Source organism: Hemibagrus wyckioides, linkage group LG16 (assembly GCF_019097595.1).
Source record: "Hemibagrus wyckioides isolate EC202008001 linkage group LG16, SWU_Hwy_1.0, whole genome shotgun sequence".
Lineage (NCBI taxonomy): Eukaryota > Metazoa > Chordata > Actinopteri > Siluriformes > Bagridae > Hemibagrus > Hemibagrus wyckioides.
In genome coordinates, this window is record NC_080725.1 from 2,351,205 (window position 1) to 2,377,379 (window position 26,175).

At 39.4% G+C, this 26,175-nt stretch overlaps 1 protein-coding gene across 2 annotated transcripts in view; it reads right to left on the minus strand.

Moving 5' to 3' along the window:
* Positions 1-673: 673 nt before the first annotated feature.
* Positions 674-26,175, minus strand: part of mtus2a (microtubule associated tumor suppressor candidate 2a) — a 53,827-nt gene continuing 28,325 nt past the window's right edge. Inside the window, exons 4-15 of one of the 2 annotated variants that reach the window (XM_058410971.1) lie at positions 25,227-25,433; positions 15,021-15,179; positions 11,274-11,372; positions 8,591-8,874; positions 6,724-6,790; positions 6,108-6,322; positions 5,293-5,398; positions 4,128-4,201; positions 3,855-3,953; positions 3,657-3,776; positions 3,337-3,434; positions 674-2,773 (exon numbers count right to left, since the gene is read on the minus strand). In XM_058410971.1, coding sequence (XP_058266954.1) covers positions 2,425-2,773; positions 3,337-3,434; positions 3,657-3,776; positions 3,855-3,953; positions 4,128-4,201; positions 5,293-5,398; positions 6,108-6,322; positions 6,724-6,790; positions 8,591-8,874; positions 11,274-11,372; positions 15,021-15,179; positions 25,227-25,433 — 1,877 coding nt within the window. In that variant the 3' untranslated portion in view covers positions 674-2,424. Of the gene's footprint in view, positions 2,774-3,336; positions 3,438-3,656; positions 3,777-3,854; positions 3,954-4,127; positions 4,202-5,292; positions 5,399-6,107; positions 6,323-6,723; positions 6,791-8,590; positions 8,875-11,273; positions 11,373-15,020; positions 15,180-25,226; positions 25,434-26,175 lie in introns of both variants that reach the window. The other variant, XM_058410970.1, reaches the window with a different exon arrangement.

Here is a 26,175-nt window from a genome sequence, read left to right on the forward strand (position 1 = left end):
CAGTTGGAATTTTATTGCTATAAATAAATTGGGGCATTGGCCAGTCAATTGTCAGTCAGTTAGTTCTGGGTGTATTTCTAAATCTAATTAAAACATGCTATTTTTATTACCAGAAAAAACTCCACTGTCTAAAAAAATCCCTGAAAGTTAAAGTACAATGGCATTTTAAGACATTTTTAGGCTACATTCCCTTCTAGTTTAGGTATACAGAGAGAATCATTTCTACAAGTAATGCTACTCTACACAGTTAATAATAAGGGTTATTATAAATACAGATAAAACAGCTTCAATTAGTCATGTTATAATGAAAAGGAAATTATTTGTCTGTCAATTTCAATTAACAGTGTTCTGTCATAAGAGAAAAACAAACTTACCGTTGCATTGGTAAAACAGCAGTACACATATATATATATATATAAAAAAGGGAGGGGGGGGAGTAACTACTGAGGTGTAGTTCATTCTAGTCTTTATGTATATGGAAGCTTCTGGAACAGATTCCTAGTATCTATATGTACTACAATCCAAAGTTTCACAAAGAAAAAGAAAAAAAAAGCCTGGAAGGCTTTTACAACACATGCACATAGCAGAATTTCATTACAACACCACTATTAAAAATGACAAATAGCAACCTTTTACATGGAGAAATTCCTGTAGTAGTTTTATTCTCTGGTGGTGTGTGTGTGTGTGTGTGTGTGTGTGTGTGTGTGTATATATATATATATATATATATATATATATATAATATACTGAGAAACAGAACCGATATTGAGCCTGTAAAGATAGAGTAGATGTGTACATGGCGACTTGAGGGATTTGACCCTGAGAGGCAGCCATTACAGACAAGACTGGAAGACCGGAGCAAGTGTTGTGTTTAAAAATCAGCTTATTTGGTAGTTTGAGGTTGTACAAAATTGACATTTTCAAGCAAAACTGTCAACCTCCTGTGATCATGCAAACAAACTGCGAACAGTTACACCTCTGATTTTAAGCATGGTGTCATGGCAGACCAATAAAACCTGGACACACTAAGTGTAAATCAATTCTATTTTCAGGGTTACATTTCAGTGCAATAAGCATTATGACAGATAATTAGTATGGTGCTAATAATCATTTTGACAGCTAATAAAACATCTTGGGGGATCAGTGGGTGGTGTTTGTGCAAAGCTGGCCAATGCCTAATAGCTGTTTAAAAGTGTGAGCTCCCTACTGCATCAACCCAGGCTACATCAGCAGTTTTGAAGGCCACTTAGCAGCAAATATGTTTCTGAAACTTTTTAGATGTGCTTCATGTGCAGCAGCTGAATATTTAACCAGTGTTCAATCTGCCAAGACCTTAAATGTCAGCCCACACACCATGTTGTGTTTGTTTTAGGTTCTCTATTAAGAGCTTAAAATTCCAACTTGTTTTAAATTCATCACTTACAGCTTTTATAAACAGTATAACTAAAAATGAAACTGTATGGTGACGCCATAATTGTGAAACATTTACGTACAGAAAAAAAATACTGTACATAGAAAAGTGATATTAATGGGAATAAACACAAATATGCAGATCTTCTATAGATATTGTTGTCGCCATTCTTCATGTTTCACAGATATTCAGGCACTAGTTTACTTTGGTAAACGTTAAGCATGCTGTCGTGTCAGTGGTGTGAAGAGGAGTGTGTGGTGTGGACTGGACGTTATGCAAGTCTAGGTCATGCTGCTTCAGTGTATGGGCTGATTCAATGTCCGTTGGTGTTTTTTTCTGCATGAATTAAGGCAGCAAGGTATATTTATCCCATGTGCCCTTGAGTTTGGCACCTGTGGCTCCATCTTTTCTTCCACCAGTGCATCCAGACTTGGCCTGCCAGAGACCTGAACCATGCCCCTAGCAAAACTGTATACATGTAAAGTCTAAGGAGAAAAGTACAGCAACAGTAAGAGATCACTATTACATACTGAGTGAGATCAAAAAGTACAGAATGCTCTTGTTCTGAATGTAATAACCTGCTGGTGTGCTGATCACTAAGAAGGCTGAGAACGTGTGGGCTGTATACGAAAGGCTTCTGCTGTAGTACAACATTGTGTTTGGCCCGTCTGTGGCCTGGCTTAGTATTAACAGGCTGTAGGATTTAAACGCACTATAGAGTACTTTAGAACAATTGCTGCTCATAGAAATGCAGTTATGCTTAACAGGTGTGGTGGAGATATCAAAAAAGATTTTAGGTTTGACATCCAGAAGTAAAGACACAATCTGACTGTCAGAATCTCTGGCCGGACATTATCTCGGACAGATGTGGACATTTTTCAAACTGCTTTTTTCTTTTCAATGGGCAACAATGATCTCAAACATCACACAATTATATCACTTTGAAAAACAGGAAAGAGAGATGAAACAGGAAATATTTATAAACTGACTTGTTCATTGTTTTGTTAAAGAGCTTATCTGGGTAGCGTGTTGGCGTTAGGTACTCGTGCTGGAGAGCTCCTGGCTGCTGGCAAGGCTCTGTGAGTCGGAGTACCAGGGCTGGGAGAACCTACTTTATGTACAGGAGTACAGGGTCCAGGGGAGTTTGAGTGTGTGGGAGTTCCAGGGCTGGGAGATCCAGGGAAGGGGGGATTGTCAAACCCTGGGAAGAAGACCCTGTGGCTGGGGGAGGAGGAGGGAGAGAGATGGGGACTTGTCTGCAAAAGCCACAGCAGCTCTTCATTGTTACGGCTCAAGCGTTTCTTCTCATTGGACTCCTTTTCCACGTGCTCCTGCAGGTTGGCATTCTCCTCCGAAAGTTGCCTATGATGGGTATCACACAGTCACTCACACTAACGCTCACATTTCATCTCTCAACTTAGTGCTATATGAAGAGGAAATTTCAGCCTTGTAAGAGTTCAGAGTCGCCAATTTAATTTAAGTTAGCCATTTAAATGTAGAAAATCCCACACTTAGCCTGATTTAAAGTTTAGAGTTACAAATGTGATCACATTCAGTGTTTTTGGGCTCAGTTTTTGTGATCACCCTACAGACAGAAAAGCAACACATCTTCAGCATATGTACTAATTATGTCTGAATGCATTAGAAACAAAAAACGTGTTTAAAGAATTAAAAAGATTAGTTTCTCTACAAAAAAGCTACTAAAATATGTTCTGGGAAAATAAAATAAAACTAAACACTTTCAGCAAGCTTTATCTACACTAATAATTTATATCTTATATAAGGACTATACTGGCAATAGCTCAGTATAATTATGTTTATAATAGCATTTTAGGCATAAATATGAAAAGAATATTAAAAGAGATGTTTTAATTATTTAACAAAGTGTTAATAAAGACTGAAAGGTTATTGCAGGTGAGGATTACCTGGACAGAGCAACATTGCGGTCGATGCGAGCCTTCAGGTCCTCGTTCTGCTGTTGTAGAACCTGTACCTTCTCCTCCAGATATATGTTCTTTTGGGCCTGCTCAAATGATCAGGTAACCACAGCGCTTGCCATTAAATTCTTATACACTTCATGCATACAATGTTCCTTAGAATAAATGTTCATTGTATACTGAATGTGCCATCATAACCTTCGAAATCTCTCTCTCTATATATCCTCGCCTTATTCAAAAAACACTTAACCTCCAGAAAAGATCCTCATGTAAATGTGCTAATACAGGAACTTTATTTTAGAGCTTACCACTTTCTCCAGATGGCAGATCTTCCTCTCCTGGTCATGTATCTGCTGGTTCTTCATCTCCAGAACCTCCTTCAGGCTCTTAAGGTCTTGCTCAATGTGCTGGTATGGGGCGAGCGCATCCTAAAACCCAGTATCAACCCCAAATCATTAACAAGTATGTGAGAATGTGTGTGAATCAGTGTAGTGTAGATATTGTACCAGTATCTGCTCATCTGCGCTCTTCCTCAGTGCCTCTTCAAAGCGTTTGGCTTTGTCTTGTAAGGCTCGGTTTTGAAATGTCAGCATGTCAACCTGATCCTAAAACACACACACACACACACACTTTTACTTCACTGTTGTAAACACCTGCCATAAATCTGTTAGAAGCCAACATGTCATAATATGACAGCATGTCACAATATTAATATATTAACTGATTTGAGATTCAGGTCAAATATCTCAAACTTGTTGGTTAAATGCATGTGATCTTACCTGAAGAGAGAGTTTATGCTTTTCAAAATCATTCTCTAAAGCAGCTGTCTGTTTTTCATGGGCTTTCCTCAGGTCTGAATACAAACAAGAAATAAGCACAGTGATGCCATGGCACTCTTCCTCTTTTTTCCTCTTCCTATTTAGACAACATACATACATACATACATACCAATCAGGCATATCATTGTGACCACCTGATATTGTGTTGGTCCCCCTTTTGCCCTGTGGTATCTGGCATGTTAGCAGCAGATCCTTTAAGTCCTGTAAATTGCGAGGTGCGGCCTCCATGGATCAGACATGTTTGTCCAGCACATCCCACAGATTCTGGATTGGATTGAGATCTGGGGAATTTGGAGGCCAAGTCAACACCTCAAACTGGTTGTTGTGATCATCAAACCATTCCTGAACCATTTCTGCTTTGTGGCACAGTGCATTATCCTGCTGAAAGAGGCCACAGCCATCAGGGAATACCGTTTCCATGAAAGGGTGTACATGGTCTGTAACACTGCTTAGGTAGGTGGTACGTGTCAAAGTAACATCCACATGGATGGCAGGACCCAAGGTTTCCCAGCAGAACATTGCCCAAAGCATGACACTGCCTCCGCCAGCTTGTCTTCTTTCCATAGTGCATCCTGGTGCCACGTGTTCTCCAGGTAAGAGACGCACACGCACCCGGCCATCCACATGATGTAAAAGAAAACGTGATTCATCAGACCAGGACACCTTCCATTACTCCGTGGTCCAGTTCTGATGCTCATGTGCCCGTTATTGGTGCTTTCGGCAGTGCACAGGGGTCAGCATGAGCACCCTGACTGGTCTGCAGCTATAGAGCCACATACACAACAAACTGTGATGTACTGTGTATTCTGACACCTTTCTATCAGAACCAGCATTAACTTCTTCAGCAATTTGTCCATTTTTCCTGCTTCTAACATCAACTTTGAGGACAAAATGTTTACTTGCTGCCTAATATATCCCACCCATTAACAGGTGCCATGATGAGGAGATCATCAGTCTTATTCACCTACACACATACACTTCACCTGTCACTGCTCACAATGTTATGCCTGATCGGTAGGTATATATATATATATATATATATATATATATATATATATATATATATATAAAACAGATAAAATAATCCGAATGTGAACACACACACCTCTCATGGTCCTGGCATGCTCCTCCTGCAGACTTGCCATGGTCATGTTGTGCATGGTTCTTAGGTCTTCCAATGCAGACTCATGCTGAGCTGTTAACTCTTCAATCTAAAAATAGTTTTTTAAAGGTTTTAGACTTGAATTGATATTCAAATTGTTTTGATTAAACTATGTAAACTATGCTTATTTTATAACACATACTGCATCATTGGGTCTTTTTCTTTCTCTATATATAAACACACAGTATGTGATGTACATTTTCTAGTTCTATTCTTAGCTGTGCTCTTTCCTCTGGGAAATGGAAAAAAAAACAGGATCAGCATATAAGGCCAAAACCTTTATTTGGAGAACTGCTTAGAACTGCACACATGCCAAGCAACCAGCTGTCTTTATGTTCTTTTGAGGTCAAAAAGTCTCATAATGCTTTTAAAATAATTCACTTCATTCGGAGATTACATTCAGGTCTTTTTGACCTAAAGGTAAAAAGTGCTAAAAATAGACTCTGTTATATATTCTTTTCAATTCTTATATGCATGTACTGTATATCGGCTATTAATTAGGATCCCCTGATTATATAGAGGTTTTGTTTTTTTCTGTATATAGAACAATACAGTGCATTTTGCTACTAATTAAGATAAAGAAAAATATACAGTATTTTGTATTACACTTAACACCTCATTAAACACACTACATTAAACAAAATAAGGTTAAATAAATGTAATTTTGGGCTTTTATCTGTTTAAATGTAAGATCAATGCAAATCACACACACACACACACACACACACACACACACACATACACACACACACACATACTTGCTCCTGTTGCTGGGTTCGCAGTTCCTCCACATGTGACTGGTGCTCAGCTCTCAGGTGGTCTGTGTCAGAGGCATGCCGTGTTCTGAGCTCTTCCTCCAGAGAGGCGAGCTCTGCCTCCTGCTGCTCCTGGAGCTCTTTCAGCTGCAGCGCAAAACTCTGCTCCAGTGCAGTCTTTTCCTGCTGGAGCAGCTTCCATCGAGCAACAGTGCATGCTGACCATGAGGGCGGAAGAGAAGTATTCAGTATGTAAATGACAACAGACAACAGTAACAGATCAATTAATGAGCTAAAATATTTCAATGGGTCCACATCCAGACTGAAGTCCACCATGATAACCCACTAACCTAATCTCTTCAGTCTTTCATAGGAATTCAGACAAGTATGTATAATGTACAGCTTGTTTCATAGAAATAAATGTATAATAAATGAATATATATATATTCAACCATAAACATAACCTTTTTTCTTAAAACTTGGATCGTGTGAATTTGAACAAAGTATAGAGACACATCTCACAGATGTAGGATGAGTCCTCGAGCCTCGATTCAATATTATTTTAGTGAGTGAAGAGTCAAAGTTTTAAACGCACATATGAGTATTACACAGCACTTACCCAATTCTTCCTGAATCTGGCTGAGCTCCCGAGACAACTCCTTCTCTTTCTGCTCAGCATTTCCACTCTGAAATACACACAAACACACAACTGTCCATCCCCCAATCCAGAATGATAGATCTAGTCACTTTCCAGATGATTACTAAAGTGTAGCATGGGACTGAGTGTCCACTGGGTATTTCAGCCTGTAGCTGTACTAGAGCAGCAGAACATATACCAATCAGGCATAACATTGTGAGCAGTGAGAGGTGAAGTGAATAAGACTGATGATCTCCTCATCATGGCACCTGTTAGTGGGTGGGATATATTAGGCAGCAAGTGAACATTTTGTCCTCAAAGTTGATGTGTTAGAAGCAGGAAAAATGGACAAGCGTAAGGATTTGAGCGAGTTTGATGAAGGACCAAATTGTGATGGCTAGACCACTGGATCAGAGCATCTCCAAAACTGCAGCTCTTGTGGGGTGTTCCCGGTCTGCAGTGGTCAGTATCTATCAAAAGTGGTCCAAGGAAGGAACAGTGGTGAACCGGAGACAGGGTCATGGGCGGTCAAGGCTCATTGATGCACGTGGGGAGTGAAGGCTGGCCCGTGTGATCTGATCCAACAGACAAGCTACTGTTGCTCAAATTGCTGAAGAAGTTAATGCTGGTTCTGATAGAAAGGTTTCAGAATACACAGTGCAGGACCAACACAATATTAGGCAGGTGGTCATAATGTCATGCCTGATTAGTGTGATAGTACAGTTCATATAGTGTGTGTGCGTGTCTGTGTTTGTAGAATGGCTACAGGCTGAAATACTCAGCTGACCGTCAATAGAGCTTTTTGAAACATTTCTGTTAAATCTTTGTCCATTTAAGTTTTCAAATACATGTCCACCACCACTACCAACAGGAGAAGATTCTAATGAAGAAATGAAATCTGATTAGTACACTAACCAAATATCCATTCATTATCTCTATACTAATATTAGGCAGAAGGCATTTACTTATACAAGCATAAGCAAAAACCATTGGGGAGTGGGCATGCATATCTGCACAGTGTGTGTGTATATGTGTGTGTGAGTGTGTATACAGACACGTCTGCCATCTTGATCCATACAGAACCTGACTAGCATAAAATTAACTGTTTCATTATAAGGGTCCTGGAAGCCATGTATCGCATGAGATTTGTTTTTCTTTATCAAACACACCAAATTCAATTCAAATACAATAAAGATCTTAATGATTATCTGATAAGCTGAATCAGGTATGTTGTGGCTGTCCAGGAGTGAGGTTTATCCCAAAGGTGTCAGACAACACAAAGAGCAGTGGAAGAACTAAATTATTCAAATAATGCACTGTCCTTTTTGACCACCAGAGGGTACTGTGTATAAACCAGGCCTGCCCACGTGGGGTCTGTCGAATGCTCACAGTTGATTTTTCAACACAGTTAGATTTTTGTATTTTGTATATCATATCATAGAAAGAAGTTTTTAATCCAATGGACAGTCACACTTCTCTGGCATTTAAATAAATAATCACGTGCAGTCTGAATTGAGCAAGATACTTGAGCATGTTGTAGTGGAGAAAAGAAACTCCATTTTGATTTATGTCTGGATGAATATCTCATTTTAAAGCCACAAACAGCCTGTATGTAAATTTCCTTTGTACTATTAACATATACTTACAAAGTCTCTAACCATTAAAGGAACACAAGTGATGCTTAATGAAGCAAATGTGAGGCAGATAAAATGAGGCATCTTCATCCTAAAGCCTAGCACAGCACTGTCACAGTCTGTAATAACATGTAACCTATACGCTAAAGATGGCCATAAAGATTAAAGACTAAAGATTATAGTTTAACATAAATTTTTATGTATGCTATCAGTACCTTCAGACAGAAGTGCTTGGTGCAGATGGCTAAGACATCCAGACCTAGAACTGTCCTCTTCAGCTCAGCCCGGATGGCCAGCAGTTGTCCATTTTGCTCCTTGCATTGAGTCTGCAGCCGCAGCACCTCCTCCTCTCGCTTCTCCTGCTCCTCTCGCTCTTTCTCCTTCCTCTGTGCTTCTTCTTTTATCTTTTCCGAGCCTGGAGAAACACTGCGCCCTGTAACTGGCACACCTGAGCCCCCAGGGACTCCGGGGACCCGTGCTGCCCTCTGTCTCTGCAGGACTGGAGAGAGGAGACCAGTTTCATGCAGAAGATAAAGCAGGTGTCACGACTCATAAACTGTTTCTCTCTAAGGAACTGATCTTCAGAGTTCAGATGAATATACCTCTTTTTATTTGTTTTTTTTAAATAGGAGCTTGTTGTGGAGGTAAAAAACTAATTAAAGAGGCTCTATGGACACAGCAGGTGTGACAGAGAAAAAAAGGCCACAGGTTTCTGCTCCAGCAGAGAATATACTCACCCCTACGGTGACGTGTGTGTGTGTGTCTGCACGCTGTTGCCGTAAATCCTACACCACACACCACAAAGTGCTTTTAAATCTAAATTTTGCCTTTACCTTTTATTTTGTGTTTTTAGTCAGAAATTCGTCTTAACAGCTTTAACAAATATTTGTAAATCCATTATTGTCATATAGACTGATAAACATGCTTGTACATTAACCTACACAGATTACAGGAGCATAAGTCAGAGTGACATAAAGTGCTGCCAGAAGGCTCATGTATTTAATCTCTAATGCACACACCCACATCCATCAGAGTGTTCACACACACACACACACACAAATGCACACATGTATATATAATACATGCCACCGGAATGGCTTGCCCTACAGTCATGGAGTCATCTCTATGACAACAGAAGAAAAGTGATGGAGTCTTGGTAATAAAACAGGTCTAATAGAAGGGTAGAAAATGTTTCTCTGAACAACTCAGGGGTGACGACGTGACAAGCTTTTAAGTAAAGAGAGATGCTGCTCTTATGTGGGGGGTGGGATGGAAGAGAAAGAGAGAGAGAGAGAAACAGACAAAGAGAGAGAGAGAGAGAGAGAGAGAGAGAGAGAGAGAGAAAGAATGAGAGAGAGAGAGAGAGAGAGAGAGAGAAAGAGAGAGAAAGAGAGAGAGAGAGAGAGAACAGCACAGAGAGAGAGAGAGAGAGAAAGAAAGAGAGAGAGAGAGAGAGAGAGAAAGAAAGAAAGAAAGAAAGAAAGAAAGAAAGAAAGAAAGAAAGAAAGAAAGAAAGAAAGAGAGAGTGAGAGAAAGAGAGAGAGAGAGAGAGGCACAGAGAGAGAGAGCGGCACAGAGAGAGAGAGAGAGAGAGAGAGAGAGAGAAAGAAAGAGAGAGAGAGAGAGAGAGAAAGAAAGAGAGAGAGAGAGAGAGAGAGAGTGTGAGAAAGAGAAAGAAAGAGAGAGAGAGAGAGAGAGAGAGAGAAAGAAAGAGAGAGAGAGAGAGAGAGAGAGAGAGAGAGAGAGACAGAGACAGAGACAGAGACAGAGATAGAGACACTCTGTGTCACTCATGGACACTCGTCCATGTAGATTTTCAGAACCCTTCTAAAACATCAGATGAGTAATGTCCACTGTTATACCAGGAATCCCTCCTAAATGGGGCCCCATCTTGCTAATGTACAAGCTAGTTCATTTTGAATTGTCACATTTGCATAATGACGAGAACCTATCTGTCTGGAAAAGAGAAATCATCATCATCATTATAGTTATTCTTATTCTTATTTTATTATTATTTTGGTATAAATCATTATGTGTTGGAATAGTTTTGCTCATTTTGTTGTCAAATTGTCTCGATAGTTTGGCCTGAATGATGCTCACTCTTTCACACAGTTATCTTTTAGATGGTTCACTGTATTAAAACATAAGATATGCCTACAGTTTTTATTAAGGAATTAATGTTTTTGAAAAGACTCCATCACATCTTGTGTAATCCCTGCTGAATTAAAATGTGCTTCTTATAATAATTGTAAAAAAGACTCCTGTGTAACAAATAGCAATAAAGGGGGGGGGGACGCCTGGAGAGCTCATTGCCTTTTCCTACAAGTGCCTAGAATCGCTTCTTTCAGAAATGTAATGTAAAGTTATGCAATGGAATGTGAAAGTATTATGTAATACAATGCAGCGTATTATATATTTACTATGTGGTGCAGTTGGTAGCATTTATAGCAGCCTCATAAAGAGGAAATGAGGATTGAAGGGTGGTGGATAGACGGTAAGTATTTCAGACAAGAAGGATTATGAGCTTTGGCTTGAATTGCTGTCTGAACCCCCTGTGAGGTAAAAGTGTGTGAATGGAATAACCTGCACAAAGAGTTTCCATATATACTTCATATATATCTATCTGTCCTTTCCAAGTAACAGTCTGAGTTTTGAATTTGATCAAATGTTTGTTTCCTGTAATCTATTCAAGGCATATAGCGATTTAGACTTACCTTTTTCATGTACTTTTCATCTATGGCAATTCATCTGAATTTGAACTTCACTTATTGCAGCTTTAATTAAGCTTTTTTTATGTCGTACCGAAACCCTGGCAATGTACATTACTTTTATCATCTCTGATGATCAGAAAAAATGTGAATGATGAGGTTACTGATACGGGACAGAGCTTATTCTCACCTGGTGACTGAGGTTTGGGGGAAACAACAGCCAGACGCTTTGGAGACGAGAGCACCGAATGAGAACCCTCAGATGTCTTCTGAAAATCTTTGCGGGAGCCTAATATTCATAAATAGTAAGCAAAGAGTTAAAAAAAAAAATATCGAATGAAGACGGTACTGTGCATTTTATCTGGACACACAGACATGTCAGAGAGCTGTAGACATGTTTCTTTTCCTTCGTTCACTTTTCTCTCCTTACTGTAACTCCTTGGCTGTGGTGCCAGAGAAAAAGATTGATTTCAATAAGGTGCAGTGAGGCACTAAATCAGGCAGTCTCACGCTCCTTTAATATCTTAGCCTAGCTGGAATGACATGCTGCGACCCTGACACACACTGCTGCACTCTAATGCGTCCCTCTACTAGCACTCTTTGTGCCGATTCCACAGTAGCTCTCTTACGAAATCGCATCACATCACATGCACTGTGTGGCTTAGGAAAGGTAGATGCATCATAAATCAGTTCATAATTTAAGCGATGAATTAATCTTATAGTATTAGCTAATTTCTGGGGATATAGCAAGCAAAAGACACAATTTGTTTCTTATCATTTCTTATTTATTAACCACTGTTTTTTCATGTAGAGCAAACAATCCTATGAGTTTTGTGTCTCCAAGCTCCTCATTACTGTTAACTCATCTCCACATGAAGCAAACAACCCAACAACTAGACCCCCAGGCGCACTAGCACTAAATCCAGATGCTCCCAAAACTCTAACATCAACATGTACACTCCATATCATCCCCTCTAAATATATCCCAACACCAGAGGCAAGAAACTGGTCTGAATTTAAGTACTGGAGCAATTCCTAGGGTTAGTCCTTTTCAGATGCAGTGTGTATAACAGAGACTTGAAAAGTTCTGTAGTAATTATGGCCAAATACCACCAGCAGCAGCGCCTGCTAAAAATCAAACCATTTCATCACTCCCCGCTGGGTTAGCAGCTCCGGCGGTCCTCCCTCCCCCTGCCTCTGGAGCACCTCTAAGGGTACAAACACTGCAGGACCTGGAAGTTGTGCTTAAAGATTAATGGGCTGAAGAGAGAGAGAGAGATACTGATAAAAATATAAGATCCAGGTCATGTTCCTGTTGCCTATGCTTTGTGTCTAAAGTAGAAAGTAAATGTTTAGAATGATGACCAGAAAGACCCTGCAGCATGAATAAATGTTCTTTCAGAGGGATAGGTGTAATTGATATGAAAAAATACACTAGATTAGAAAGAAAAACACTAGACAACAAGGGCAAACAGCAATAATGATACACTTTTTAGGTTATAGGTCCTAATTAAATGTTAACTAATGCTGTTTTTCTGTGTACAAACAGAGAAAAAAATCAAGGCATCAAAAGCTGTAAAAGTTTAAAATATAGAGATATAAAAGGTACTGTAAAACAAAGCACACACACACACACACACACACACGTATACTTCCCCTCTTTTTAACCACCAGCCATCATTAGATTCTTGCAAATGTTATGTACAGGACCATGAAAAGTATGACAAAATTAGCATTATTACTGTATGTATAGTGTGTATAATATGCACATGCTTGTATGGTGGTTCAAGTGGTTAAAGCTTGGGGTTGTTGATCAGAGGATCAGGGTTCAAGCCCCAACACCACCAAGCTCCACTGTTGGGTAATTGAGCAAGTCCCTTAACCCTCCCTGCTCCAGGGGTGCTGTATCATAGCTACCCCTGAGCTCTGACCCAAACTTCCTCAACTGGAATATGTGAAGAGAAGAATTCCACTGTGTTGTAATGTATGTGTGGTGATACTAAGGGCTTCATGTCCTCAGTTCTTTCTTTTAACCATTGCATCCATATGTGCTCCTTCACTAAACATAGCTGGAAGCAGGGAGTTGTCTAGAATGCCTTTGTGTACTGAAGAATTACAATTTCTTTTTACTGGAGCTAATGTTGTAGCGTAATAGTGCTTCTGTGTATAAAGCAAGCTCCATGAAGACATGGTGAACTCGAGTGGTCTCCACAGAGCCCTGACCACTGCCACCAACCACTGAACACCTTTCTAACCATAACTGCACTCCATGCACCCTCTCTCAATATTACTTACTGTTCTTGTGGCTTAAAAGGCAAATCTCCATAGCCAAACTTCAAAATCTAGTGGAAAGCTTTTCCAGAAGTGTGGTGAATATTATAACAGAAAAGAAGGACTATGCGAGAGAATGAATATGAACGTGACGGTCACGTGTCCATAAACGTTTGGACATTTATGGATTGTATTGTGTACATACATTTGCACGTAATAACACACACTGGCTTAATGATCAATTCATGTGAAAAGATAAAAAGGTACATTGAGAAACAGCCAGTGCAGACAATTTTAGTTTGCCAGAAATATTTAGATCAATCCTGTTTAGGTGAAAACTATATTTGGACAGTCCACTCTACAAACAGCCAACAAAGCTATTATAGACTGTTCGAAACCCGTCACCAACCAGCAAATGCAATTTGTCAACAGTTTATGGTTGTTGATGTAAAGTAAAAAACGTAGGCACTCTCTCTTTTTTTCTTTTAGTTTATGGTTGTCAACGTTCATTACATCATCTGTAGTCTGTTCGTCTCTGGTCCTGTCAAATTTTTAAGTCATTTCATGTGTATTTTCCACATATTGTGACATGCTGCTGAAAGGTAGATAAACATGTTGTGATGTTGATCCCTGATCCTGACACACTTCTACTGCTCTTCTCACCCTGCGGACCTGCCTGATTCATCCTGCTGCTCTACTTCTGATTCTCTGGAGCTTTCTGTACTTTTGACTCAATTTCTGCTGCAGTAGATTGTCCCATATGGATACCCTACGTTTTGCACTTCCTGAAAAAAATCTGAAATCTTCTGTGGATCTTAGCTGGAGAATGTAGACTTAAGAACTGCTGCTGCAATTGTAAATACTCTGATACTCATACCATAACATTCTTTCAACACTCTTATTCCAGTTTGAGTTTCTCTTCCACTATAGGCTGTGATAATTAATAATCCCACTATGAGGGTGGGCTCCATTTTGCATCTGGTTCCTCTAAAGATTTCTTCCTCAGGGACTTTTTCCTTGTCAGTGCCACCTCTAGCTTGCCCATTAGTGATCTAAATATAAATCTAGATCCATATGTCTGAAAGGCTGCTTTGTGACAATGTCTGTTGTTAAGATCTTTAGATTTTAAAATGGTATGCTTCATACAGCTTCATGACAGGTTATAAATATTACTTTAAAACTATAAAACAGATCATATGTTGCCCAAGATTTTTGCATCTAAGCAATATTTGAATAATGATTCTTCACAGCTCAGCAGGTGTAGACATTGGTTACTGCACCCACCATAATGCCTGTGAGATTAATGACATCATGGTTGCTGTGGTCACTGGAGTCATTATTCATGCTTGACAACCTGTCCTTATTCTTCAGCCTGAAGCTTAGTGACAATAATGTGCCTCAATAAGAGAAGCTCCGATAGGTTTGCAAATCTCCCATCTGCAGAAACACTCTTAAAATGCAGTTTTAAAAACGGGCAAACTATAATTTTTAAACATATCCAAGTTTCTATCTTAAAATAATGATGAGAACTATTGATTTTGTACAGATGTAAACAGTTGCCTGGCTGGAGGGGAGGTTTGTTCATGGCATAAAATAGCAGTGTGTCTGGTTTCATTTTCTTATCATGGAAATAAAAATTTTTAGGCTTTCTTTTTCATGTTCTTACCAACTGGGGAGCCTGGTGGAGGAGGCAGGAGTGGGCGGCGAGTGGGTACAGGAGTGCTGGGGGGCTGTGGGCTGCTGCGGCATGGCACTCTCTGCCCCTCTCCACACGAAGCTGTAATCACTCTGTGAAAAGGAGGGTCTTCGGTGACACCGCCAGGACCTGTTAGCAAACAAATAAATAAAACACACATGTTAGTAGACTATTAAAGAGCACCAGCAGGATAAGGTACTGGACTTATCAGCATTTCCTTGACCTTGATTTCAATGTCATCGAACATTTTCTTTAATTGTTCTTTAGCATTTTTGCTCTTGAAATCATACAGTGACCTCGGTTACACTACTCACCCTGTCTGACTCAAACCTCAGAATGTACAAGTCTGATCTGAGTTTTTTTAGACATCACCTTGGTAGCATGTTTCAAAGCAGGAATAAATTGAAGGAGTGGATCACCTTGACCTGCTGGTCACTCAAAATAAAAAAAAAAGATGGATCAGTGCAGATAAAATGAAATCAGTCCCTATATTGAGCACTGCGTAGAACTGGGTAAGCAGCTAAGATTTTCTCACTGCTATACTTCTGTGTAATTATCTAAATGGTAGTGACATTTACGGAACACCAAAGACAACAATACTCTCTGCACATCCCTCCATGACTGACAATGCAAAGTCAGTTGGACTCCATAAGGGTTCTGTGATCAGGAGACAAGAGTTTAATTTCCTGTCATAATAATTCCCAATTCCACACTCTATTATGCCTAATGCGTAAATGTGTGGCAAGCTGTGCACTGGCCAGTGGCTTGATAAATGCTGGCACACATCAAGAGAAGTGTCACAAAGAACCCACATCTTAAGTTTCCCAGATGAGAAAATTAAACCCTTAATTAATGTTAAGCTATACATACAGTACATTCACAGTGATACACACAGAGCATACAAGTTCTGAAGAGAACCAACTGCAGAGATGACTCTACTAAATGAATACAAAGCAGTGTTGACATTTTTCCCATAATGAAGACAAATGTACAACCGAGTAAGCACACACAATTCTGTTTCTGACTTTGATTCATAATTTACTATAGAATGTTTTTTAAGGAAATGATAAACCCATAATTTGATTTGGTGGAAGCTGCATAGGAAAAAAAATTAAGCCATCAGCAGTTTCTGTCTCAGGTAGAAGCATTTAGAGAACCTGCAGTGTGGCAGAAAAAAAGGAAACAGAATCTCCGGAGACGAAAAGGTAGGGGGAGGAGAAAGAGAGATGAAGATGAGGTATCGGTGGTGAGGTGAGGAAGAGGGGAGTCATGCTGATCATTATTAAATAGTAAATGCACACAGAGCAGTTAATGTGAGACGAAGATATAGAAGAAGGGCTAAAAGGCATAAATATTCGATGAGGAGGATACAGGGAGAGTGTAAGAAATAAACAACTAGAGGATAGAAGAGAAAAACAGAGATAGTGAGACAAAAAGAGAAATAAGTTAAAAGAAAAAAGGTGACACAACAAAATACTGCAAATTAAAAAATGGCCAGCTTTTGACTTACAGACCTACAAAAAAGGGAAACATCAATAATAATTTTCCACCACAGCAGGTGGCCCAGTCTGGCAAACACACCACAGACGTGCCACCATAAGAAATAGGGTGCCATGCATTATTAAGCATGAACCATCAAGCCAACACTCACCCTGAAATGACAGTGAGACGCATGACGGTAAAAATTATGCAAAGCAAATCTACTGCCACATGTCAGCATGGGCCACCAGAGTGGAAAGAAGTGCACTGAGCCCCTGGCATACCAATTACATACTTTAGTCCAGCTCAAGGCAAATTGACAGACGGCCAAGTGGTAATTTAATCAAAGGTGTAAGCAGAAACCCAAATTAAGGAGAGAGAAATAAAGGAAAAGAGGGACAGAAATAGGATTGGATTGTTTCTGAAAAACAGCTGTTGGCATTGAGAAGCAATTTACTTACACTGGTGAATTTATTTACTTTGATTAATTGGCACAGAAAAGCTCACATAGGCTGGCAATGTCCTGCTTCACAGTAAGTAAAAACTAAATAATGGACCCCATTTTCATTCATTGTGAAACCAATGTAGAACACAACACTTGAGTAAAAGTACTTCTACTGTATTAATGATACAAAAGCTAAACCTAATAATCAAGAAAATTACTTAATTAAGAGTAAGTTGTCACTCCTGTTTCCATTTAAAAGTTTAAAGCTAAAGATGCCTGATAAATAGGGCCATGGTTTTCTCTTCTGACTAAGCATTTGGCATCTAAAATGCAGATTTTATTTTGATTGGGCAATTGATAAAATTTCCAACACAGTATCTTTCAAGTGCCGGTCTCAAGCACAGTATCTGCCTTGGCAGACTGACAGAGAAAGAAAGTCTCAGTGGAACAGACACTGTGGATGCAGGAGAGCTGCAGATTGTCTGAGGTCATGTGTCATGTGTATGGATGACCCTCAAGATGTGTACATGACACTAGCGTTTGTTGCAAACTACATTAATCCATTTACATTTATGGCATTTAGCAGATGCCTTTATCCAGAGCATCTTACATTTATCTCACTGAGGGTTAAGATTTGCTCAGGGGACCAGAAGTGGAAGTTTGGTGTTCCTGGGATCACAACCTGATCAGTAGGCCAACACCTTGGCCAACCACTGAGCTACCACTTCCCTCCAAAGTGTAGACCAGCATATAGAATACAATTGAGAAATAGCTATACCTGCTTAACAGAATGGGCTAAAAATATTACAGATATCTAAACAGAAAAAGTAGGTCAGTAGGCACATTGTCCACCTCAATAAATCAGGCACTGACAACAACATGCATGTTTAAACCTCTGAAAAGTTGGCACGTCGTTCTGAGGATTCAGTGCTGTAGTGGTAAGAATGTTGTGAATTTCTTTATGCAGGTAGCCAAACTGAAATACTTCATAACCAAAAGCAAGACTTTCACTAACACATGGAAAAAAAAGTGAAGCAGAAGAGGGACTGAGGATAGATAGTCATGAAAGACGTGAAACATTACAATCAGGACTTTGTTTGACAATTGGACTCAAACTGGTAGCCAGTGGACCTTATGGAAACTGGAGTAGCGTGAGGTGATATTTCAGTATGGCTTGAGGAGCTACTCTGGCAGAGTTTTGTATATAATAAAAACATTATTAGAGTTTAGCAAGAATGCCAATAAAAATTTAATTACAGCTATCAGTATGAGGGAGTTGTACAGGATCAGCATGATATGATTTATTTGTGCAGGTGGATTGTACCTTAGGCATGTGTGAGACTCTCTTATGGACTGTTTTCTCTCCTTTCCTCCCAGACTAAATCTATAATACAGAAGCGCAGGAGGAACACATAAGCCAAAACACAGTTAGGCTTTTAAAGTCGGACAACTCTGGCTTTTCTCATTTGAGGAAGCGTGTATGTGTGCACTCTGGGATCTGGCTAAGGCTCCAAAGGCTGTTAAATTTGCTCACAGTCCAAGGAGGGGATGGGATTTAAGCATGTGGAGTAATCCATCCTTTCCTTTCTAGAATGTGAACAACAGACTATCGGAGCCCTGGCCTGGATGATCCTACTCTGCCTATGAGAGCAGGGCCAGCAATGCCTGAGCTCTTTAGTCATGCACATTGCTTTTGCTTTAGTTATTGGTGGCTAATAAAATCTCATTTTTAAAAATATTTTCATTCAATGACACTCAACTCATCCTCTCCTTCCCTCTCTCAGATAATCATGTTGCCAATAGGATCTCTGCATGTCTGGCAGACATTTAATCAGGACACGTGAATATCAGAACTGGACCAAGCTGGACTGGTCTGATCATATGGACAGCTGGGTGTGTGTGCGTCTCGTCTGGGGATGAGATGGCAGCAGGATGCCCTATGGGAAAAGGGTAAGCCACAAGAGTCGTGATACTCTGGGCAATGTTCTGCTGGAAAGCTTGGGTCCTGGCATTCATGTGGATGTTACTTTGACACATAGCACATACCTAAACCCTGCTGCAGAGCAAGTGCACATATTCATGGCAGCGGTATTCCCTAATGGCAGTGGCCTCTTTCAGCAGGATAATGTGCCTTGCCACACTGCAAAAAAAGTACAGGAAAGGTTTGAGGAACATAAAGTCTTCAAGGTGTTAACGTTCAAATTCCCCAGATTTCAAACCAAGCAAGAATGTGTGCCATGTGCCGGACAAACAAGCCTGATCCATAGGGGACCCATTTTGCAAATTATAGTACTTAAAGGAGCTGCTGCTAATGCCTTGGTGCCAGATATGTCTTGGTCTCATGCTAATTGTTTCGCTCTGCCTATCAAATGAGAAATGAGTAAGCCAGGGTAGGCACAGCACAGCACATATATAAACAGAAACAAAAGCAGGATTTAGCAATGTAATGTACCAAGCATTAAGCATATGCATCAGTTCAGACATGCACACTGCCCACTTTGTCTGAATCTATAAATACCAATGAGAGACAGAGAAGGAAAGAGCAAAGGCTCTAAGAAAAAGTTTATGATTTGTCCAAAAGAAACCAAATCTTACATGCAGTTAATACTGAAATCTAACAATCTTTTAACAGCTAATTAAAATGCATAGATTTATATGATCCTGATATCCTTGTTTTAGGTGTGTGTGTGTGTGTGTGTGCTGCCCTTGAAGAACCGTCTGTTCTCACCATTGACAATGACTCAGACAACCAAGTGTTTGATAGCCTTTCTACTCTCGTTACACGTTAACACAGACAATCCTCCCACAAATATCTTCCGCACTTTTCGTCTCTTGCAACATAATTTCTAGCTCTTTTTCACTCCCCCTCTACCCTTATACCCCACCCCATGGATCTCTCTTAGAGATGAGTTCTATGAGTGATAATGTGCTGAACAGGCAGGGCTAAATTTCGCTGTGTGCTCAATCATGTCTCTGCAGTAGGGTCATATAGTGAAAGGCTGGGTGTGAACAGCACAACCACTCATTCACATTCATGTTAGACATGATAGAGTGGTTATTTGATTAAAACCTGAACCCATATTTGTGTTATTAGAAAGCAATTTAAATGAAACCCATATCCAATAAAGTTATCCATCACCATAGACATTTATTTATGAATGATAGCCATAAAGCCACCTGGGAATTCTGGTTAACAGATAAGAACAGTCAATATCTTTATAGAATGACTGTCGGACCCACTAGTGTATGAGCACATGCAGACGATCTGTGCACACTGCCTTACCTCTGAAAAACACAACCCCCCTAAAAATCAATCAAAATTGTGTCACCTTGACTCAAGGTCATTATTTCTGGTGTGATGTGAATGCAAGACAAAGCTCATCTTTTGTTGCTGATGCTGCACTGCAGAATATGAGACAACAACTGTGCTCATTAACACTCTGCTTAGAAACACGTTTTCCCCACTAAACAAAATACAATAAAGAACCTTAGGTAACAGAATACCGAAGGTTTTTTTTCTTTCATTGGTCATCAGTACACTAGCATCAGGCATCAGTTGTATGGTGAATGTGAATTGGCTGGTCCACATGCACAAATGATTAATAACTCAAAAACTGTCCCTTAATAGCTTTCATGCACAGTTATGAAGTGGGGTTCAATTACGAAGTGGGTCAGATGAGTGTTCTCATCGATTCTGTAATTCGCTGTCGTGTTGTGTGCTTTAATTTTCTACATTCGCGAAATATACAATAGAGTGCAAATATTAATGTGGTGTGTCAAATGTTCATTTATATATATTTTAGATATGTGGAGAACATTTTGTTCTCCATATTGATTGAGAACCCATAAAAACAAAACAAATTAGCAATATTAGCTAGCTAATTGTAGAAGGTGACTGAAGATATAATCAGTCAATCAGACAAAGAAAGAATGTTGAGCCATTATAAAATAATAAAGGTGCTGTTAAACAATACAGGTCAAATAAATTAGAACTAGAGAAACTCAGAAATGAATAATCTATAAGGAAATATATCAGTGTGTGATCAGATTCAAGTGTTAGAGCCTGACAAGAATCACAATAACAGGACAAAGTGTGTACAAGAGTCTCGATTATATCTCATGACACTCATGACTAGGTCTTACGAGTCCCATAACAGCTCACACACACAGAGATGCACACACAGTGAATGGCCATTGTGTGCACAATAGCACAGAATACAATACCTGCCAGCCATTTGCTCACCTACCTGACATTAAGTCTTTGTAGCAACAGAAAAAGTAAACAAGCCTACCTATCATTTCATTCTTGTATATTCACTGAGAGCTTATATCTAGAGAAGAAAAAATAACACTGTAGATACACCCCAGGGAAAGAAATGAAGCAAAATGAATTTGTCTGATGCACGGAGACTATACAATGATAACAGCATGCTGAAAGGTTTGAAGAATCAAGTAGCAACACATTATTTTCCTTTCCTCCTCTACAGTCAATCTTGTACACACAGACAAACAAACAGTGGGGGTGTATCCTTCATCACTGCATAAAAGGTTCTTTGGCTAGAGCATTCGTTAAGGTCAAACGATGCTGGAGCCTTTCAACGTCTCACAGCAAGAGGCCAGCTTCAAACGGAATCTACAGTGAGGACATTTAACTCTAGCTAACTAAAGTCTGTATTATGTATTCACTGAGACTATAGATTCAGAAAATGATCAAAGAACATGCACGTGAAATAAAACTGGTTTTGTTTATTTAGTGCCAAAAATAAAATCCTTTACAAAAATAATGTTTTGAATCATCAAATAACTAATAGCTACTCACACTCCGATTAGGCCAATTAATTACATACATAAACCGCCACACTACTGACAATTTTGCTAAAAACAGATTTCTAAAGTCATCATTAAAAAAACAAAACAGACACAATTCAAGACTCTTCCACGATCTGTTGAATGCTGGCAGAAATATAAACACCACCCCAGGGGATAGTGTTCCAGAGACTAGTCTCAGTGAATACATCTGAATCTTTTTTCACATCTTTATTATATTAGATCTGCATTCAATTCTCAAAACATTGGAGAAAATTAGCTAAAAAATATACAGTATCTCTACCATTTAGATATGCATCTAGGGTTATATGCTGTAGCTTTCGTTTGCTAACTAGAGGCTATTCAAAATATGTAGCATCTAGTGCCTATAAATGGTTTTAATATACAGCCATTAAGAAATGCAACACATGCCTATATTGTAAGAGCTACAGACAAACAGCAGGCACAATGTTGAAATAAAAGAGCAAGAAGAAGAAGAAGAAGAAGAAGAAGAAGTCAGATGAAGAACAAGAAAACTGTGTAATGAGAGTGGGATAATGTTCATGATTATGTCATTTTAATATGCATGATCATGTAAACAGTGCTTTTCTAAAAGTGCAAAAACTGTCCTGCACAGTGTATTCTGACCCCTTTCTATCAGAACCAGCATTAACTTCTTCAGCAGTTTGATCAACAGTAGCTCGTCTGTTGGATCGGATCACACGGGCCAGCCTTCTCTCCCCACTTGCATCAGTGAGTCTTGACTGTCCATGACCCTGTCACCGGTTCACCACTGTTCCTTCCTTGGACCACTTTTGATAGATATTGACCACTGCAGACCGGGAACACCCCACAAGAGCTGCAGTTTTGGAGATGCTCTGATCCTTCACCCGTCAGTGGTCTTAATGTTATGGCTGATCGGTGTATATGGATGTATAATTGTTTACATATAAGTCCTGTATACTTCTTACATCAGACTTAAAATAATACAGTCCACACTGTATGTGTGTATGTGGATAGAAAGTCATTATGGGTACCATTATTACAGCTGTTAATGATATAACATTAGTGAATCTAAAGACTTTGTAGAATGTGACATTGTCTTAAGCATAGTCATTGATTTTGACTCTAACGTTAACATGCCTACACAACTACTACACATCTCCCTGTCTCCCATCTCTTTCATTCTCTCTGAAACCACAGTCCACATATACATCACAGAACATGCAGATACAGAGTGGCTTGGAATTACATACTAGAACAGAGTGGAGAACTGGATCAGCATTAAGACGGAAGCCAGAGATCAATACTGAGTTAAGGCTCAAGCAGGACTGGCTGTAACGACAGCTTAATCAATCCGCTTGCTCTGGCAATAATATTCCACACTCGCCAGTTCAAATCCATTTACCCAATTACAAGTTGGCCAACGTCTATCAGTTCAGACTCACAAATCAATCAAACCTCATTCAGTCTCAGAGACTTGAACTCACTTGAGACTAAGGTGCTTTTGAAAATCTGTGATCAATAATTGACACCATTACAACCAGGAGAGATAAAACCAAGTGGCATGAAGACTGCAGAATGCACCTGTTTACTTTAGAGCTGAGCAGCGTGATGTTCGTCATGGGGTGTGTTGTCTGGAAATAGATCAATCAATGCATACAACATGTATCCAGTCATCATTTGAATGAATTTTTAGCAGTGACCTAGTACATGTTATGGCAAGAGGTCTGAGGTTTGGGTTCGAGAAAATTGGATCAGGTGCTACATTGCTGAATTTACCCAATTAACTAAATGCTTTAGGTCAATTGAGAATTTTTCCAGGTTTATTCGTATTTTACAAACAATATGTTAAAATAGGTTTATTATAGATTGCATTTTAAGATATGTATTGTTTTAGATTTACAAAACAGTTGTCCATATATACTGTAGTATCTCAACCATTTATATATGCCTCAAAATCTCTGGGGGTAAAATATTGCTTGTGCGGTGTTATGGCCACTTGAGTGACATTATGTGATATAATTGCATTTCACTGCTTCAGTCTGCTTGCACCACATATCAATTAAGCAGTGCTCCTATTTTTTCCTAGCTAGAGGCCAATCAACATAATTAGCATCTAGTGTTTATAATTGGTCTTAACATGCAGGCAGGAGAGTGATTCATTTGGCCTCAGGCAATGCAGCATTTACAGCCCAAGTTGGAAGCACTACAGACAAACAGCGCAGTGTTAGCTATATGTCTGAGCCATAAACCACTGTGTACTTTGTTATGAGGGTATGGTGAAAATCTGAGATTTCTAATCTGAGCAGATTAGATGAGGGATAAGGGATTTATATGTAAAAGGAGAACCGCATGAAATATTTATGAGGTGTAAACTGTATATATATGGCAAAAGTATTTTCCTGCTGACTTTGGGTGATCTTTAGTTACACTGAGTTGTCCAACCTTCCATATGTGAAGAAAAAATAGCTGTTAAAATTAAATCCCATGCTGTTTTTTTTTAACTCATTCCAGTCTCTCACACTTTACCCAGTGATTTCACACAATCACACCCCACACGAGTCCCCAACTCCCATGCACACTTTTCATTTTTCACTTTCTCGCTCTCTCTGCCTACTCTATTGTGATAGCTAAGGGGTTCCTTGTCCTGTGAGACAAGTAATGATGATGTAACTCGTCCCGTGACTCATTTGCCCAATACTCTATGGGACACATTGACGTCAACTGTAACCAGGGGAAGACAAACTAGCATCACTTACAGTATGGAGGTTATATTAAAAACATGTCGTGGAGGTAGCTAAATTTTCTACAGACAAGAGTCAATCTGTGACGCTATCTACTACAATACATTTACAATTATTATTTATACTGAGCCTTCACCTCACACCCTCTACTCTGTCCATGATTGCAAACAGCCTAAAATAACCACCACAGGCCAGATAATATTTGTGCAGTAGATCATTTTCAGCAGAGCAGTGACACTGAGTGGATTTTAAAACAACTCAATGCCACAGAACAATCTGTTAACTAAAAATATCCAGCCAAGAGCTGTCCTGTGGTCAGAGACTGACAATAGCGGAGGAACACAAGTTGTATATAGGAAAAATGAGCTAAATGTATTCCTACAAGGCGATTAAACAGGTAGAGGAATCTAATAAAGTGGACAGTAACTGTACACAGAACTACACACACAAGCAACTGTACACACATGGGGTCACGACGTCTGTCAGTGCTGTTCTGTGAATGACCATCAGCTTGTCAGTGGTCCTCTGGGGATCTCTCATGATGTATAGAATTATGGGAAAAGGGGGCCTGAGTTTAAGCAATAGCAACAAATGGGACTACAGTTGTTCATTTTCTGTTCAATTAACTGTCGATATTAAACTGTGAGATTTTGACAAAAGAAATTGAGGAAATAATTTACTAATCTCTCAGTAACTTACGTTGTGCTGGTCTGCACGGATCACTCCGTGTGCTTTCAGTGGAATGGTTGCTGGAGACAGACGAGACACTGGAGCTGCGGACAAAGCCAAAGGCAGCAAGGCGTGCTGCAGGGAGCCGGGAGTAGCCAGGAGGACGCAGGCCTGATGGTGCTGGCTTAGGCAAAAGAGATTTAGCAGCCAATCCTGCTGTGGGTGGTTTCCACTGGTCTAAGAAAATGAACACAAAGGCGTTAGCAGAAACTAAGGCACAGAGTAGTAAGTGTATCCCAAATTGCGTGCATGTGTAGGTTGAGGGCTCTAATTGCGTCCAACTCTGTTTGATTATCTTGTTTATTTTTCAATAACTACTACTGTTGTTTTACATTTGTCTGCTCAAAAAAAAATAACAATTTTATTTCCCAGTTCCTCCTTTGCTGTGGTGTAAATTTAGCTTTACTTCCTACATACTGCAGATACCTCAAGCAGCTCTTAATGTAAAAAGTCCTGGTCTGCACCTCAACTGCTTAGTCCAGCACAGTTTATTGAAATGGCAGCAGTTTTTTAACAGTGTATGACATATTGAATATTTCTTTGAGCTATTACCTCGGTGAAAGCGGTAAAAGCATGCTTTACCTCCAGCAAGCTCTATAGGGTGTTAACTATAACAGTGTCAAGAACTGGAGGCATCCAACAAAGCTGGAGCATATATAATGTGCCCAGGGTCTTGTATTGGGAACATGACAGAAGCATTCAAGAAATACTAAATGATAAACATTTTTTTTTTTTTTTTTTACAAAATCTGCAGTCCACTGTACAAGATTATCCCAATAATATCTTGGACAAATTCTGTAACAGACTCCAGATTTATCTATTTTCTCCAGATTCTTTAAGTTTGAGGAAATATTGATATTTGTTTGTATTTTGCTATTATAGTCAGCTTTATATTTGTTTCATGCTTAGTCCATCTTCT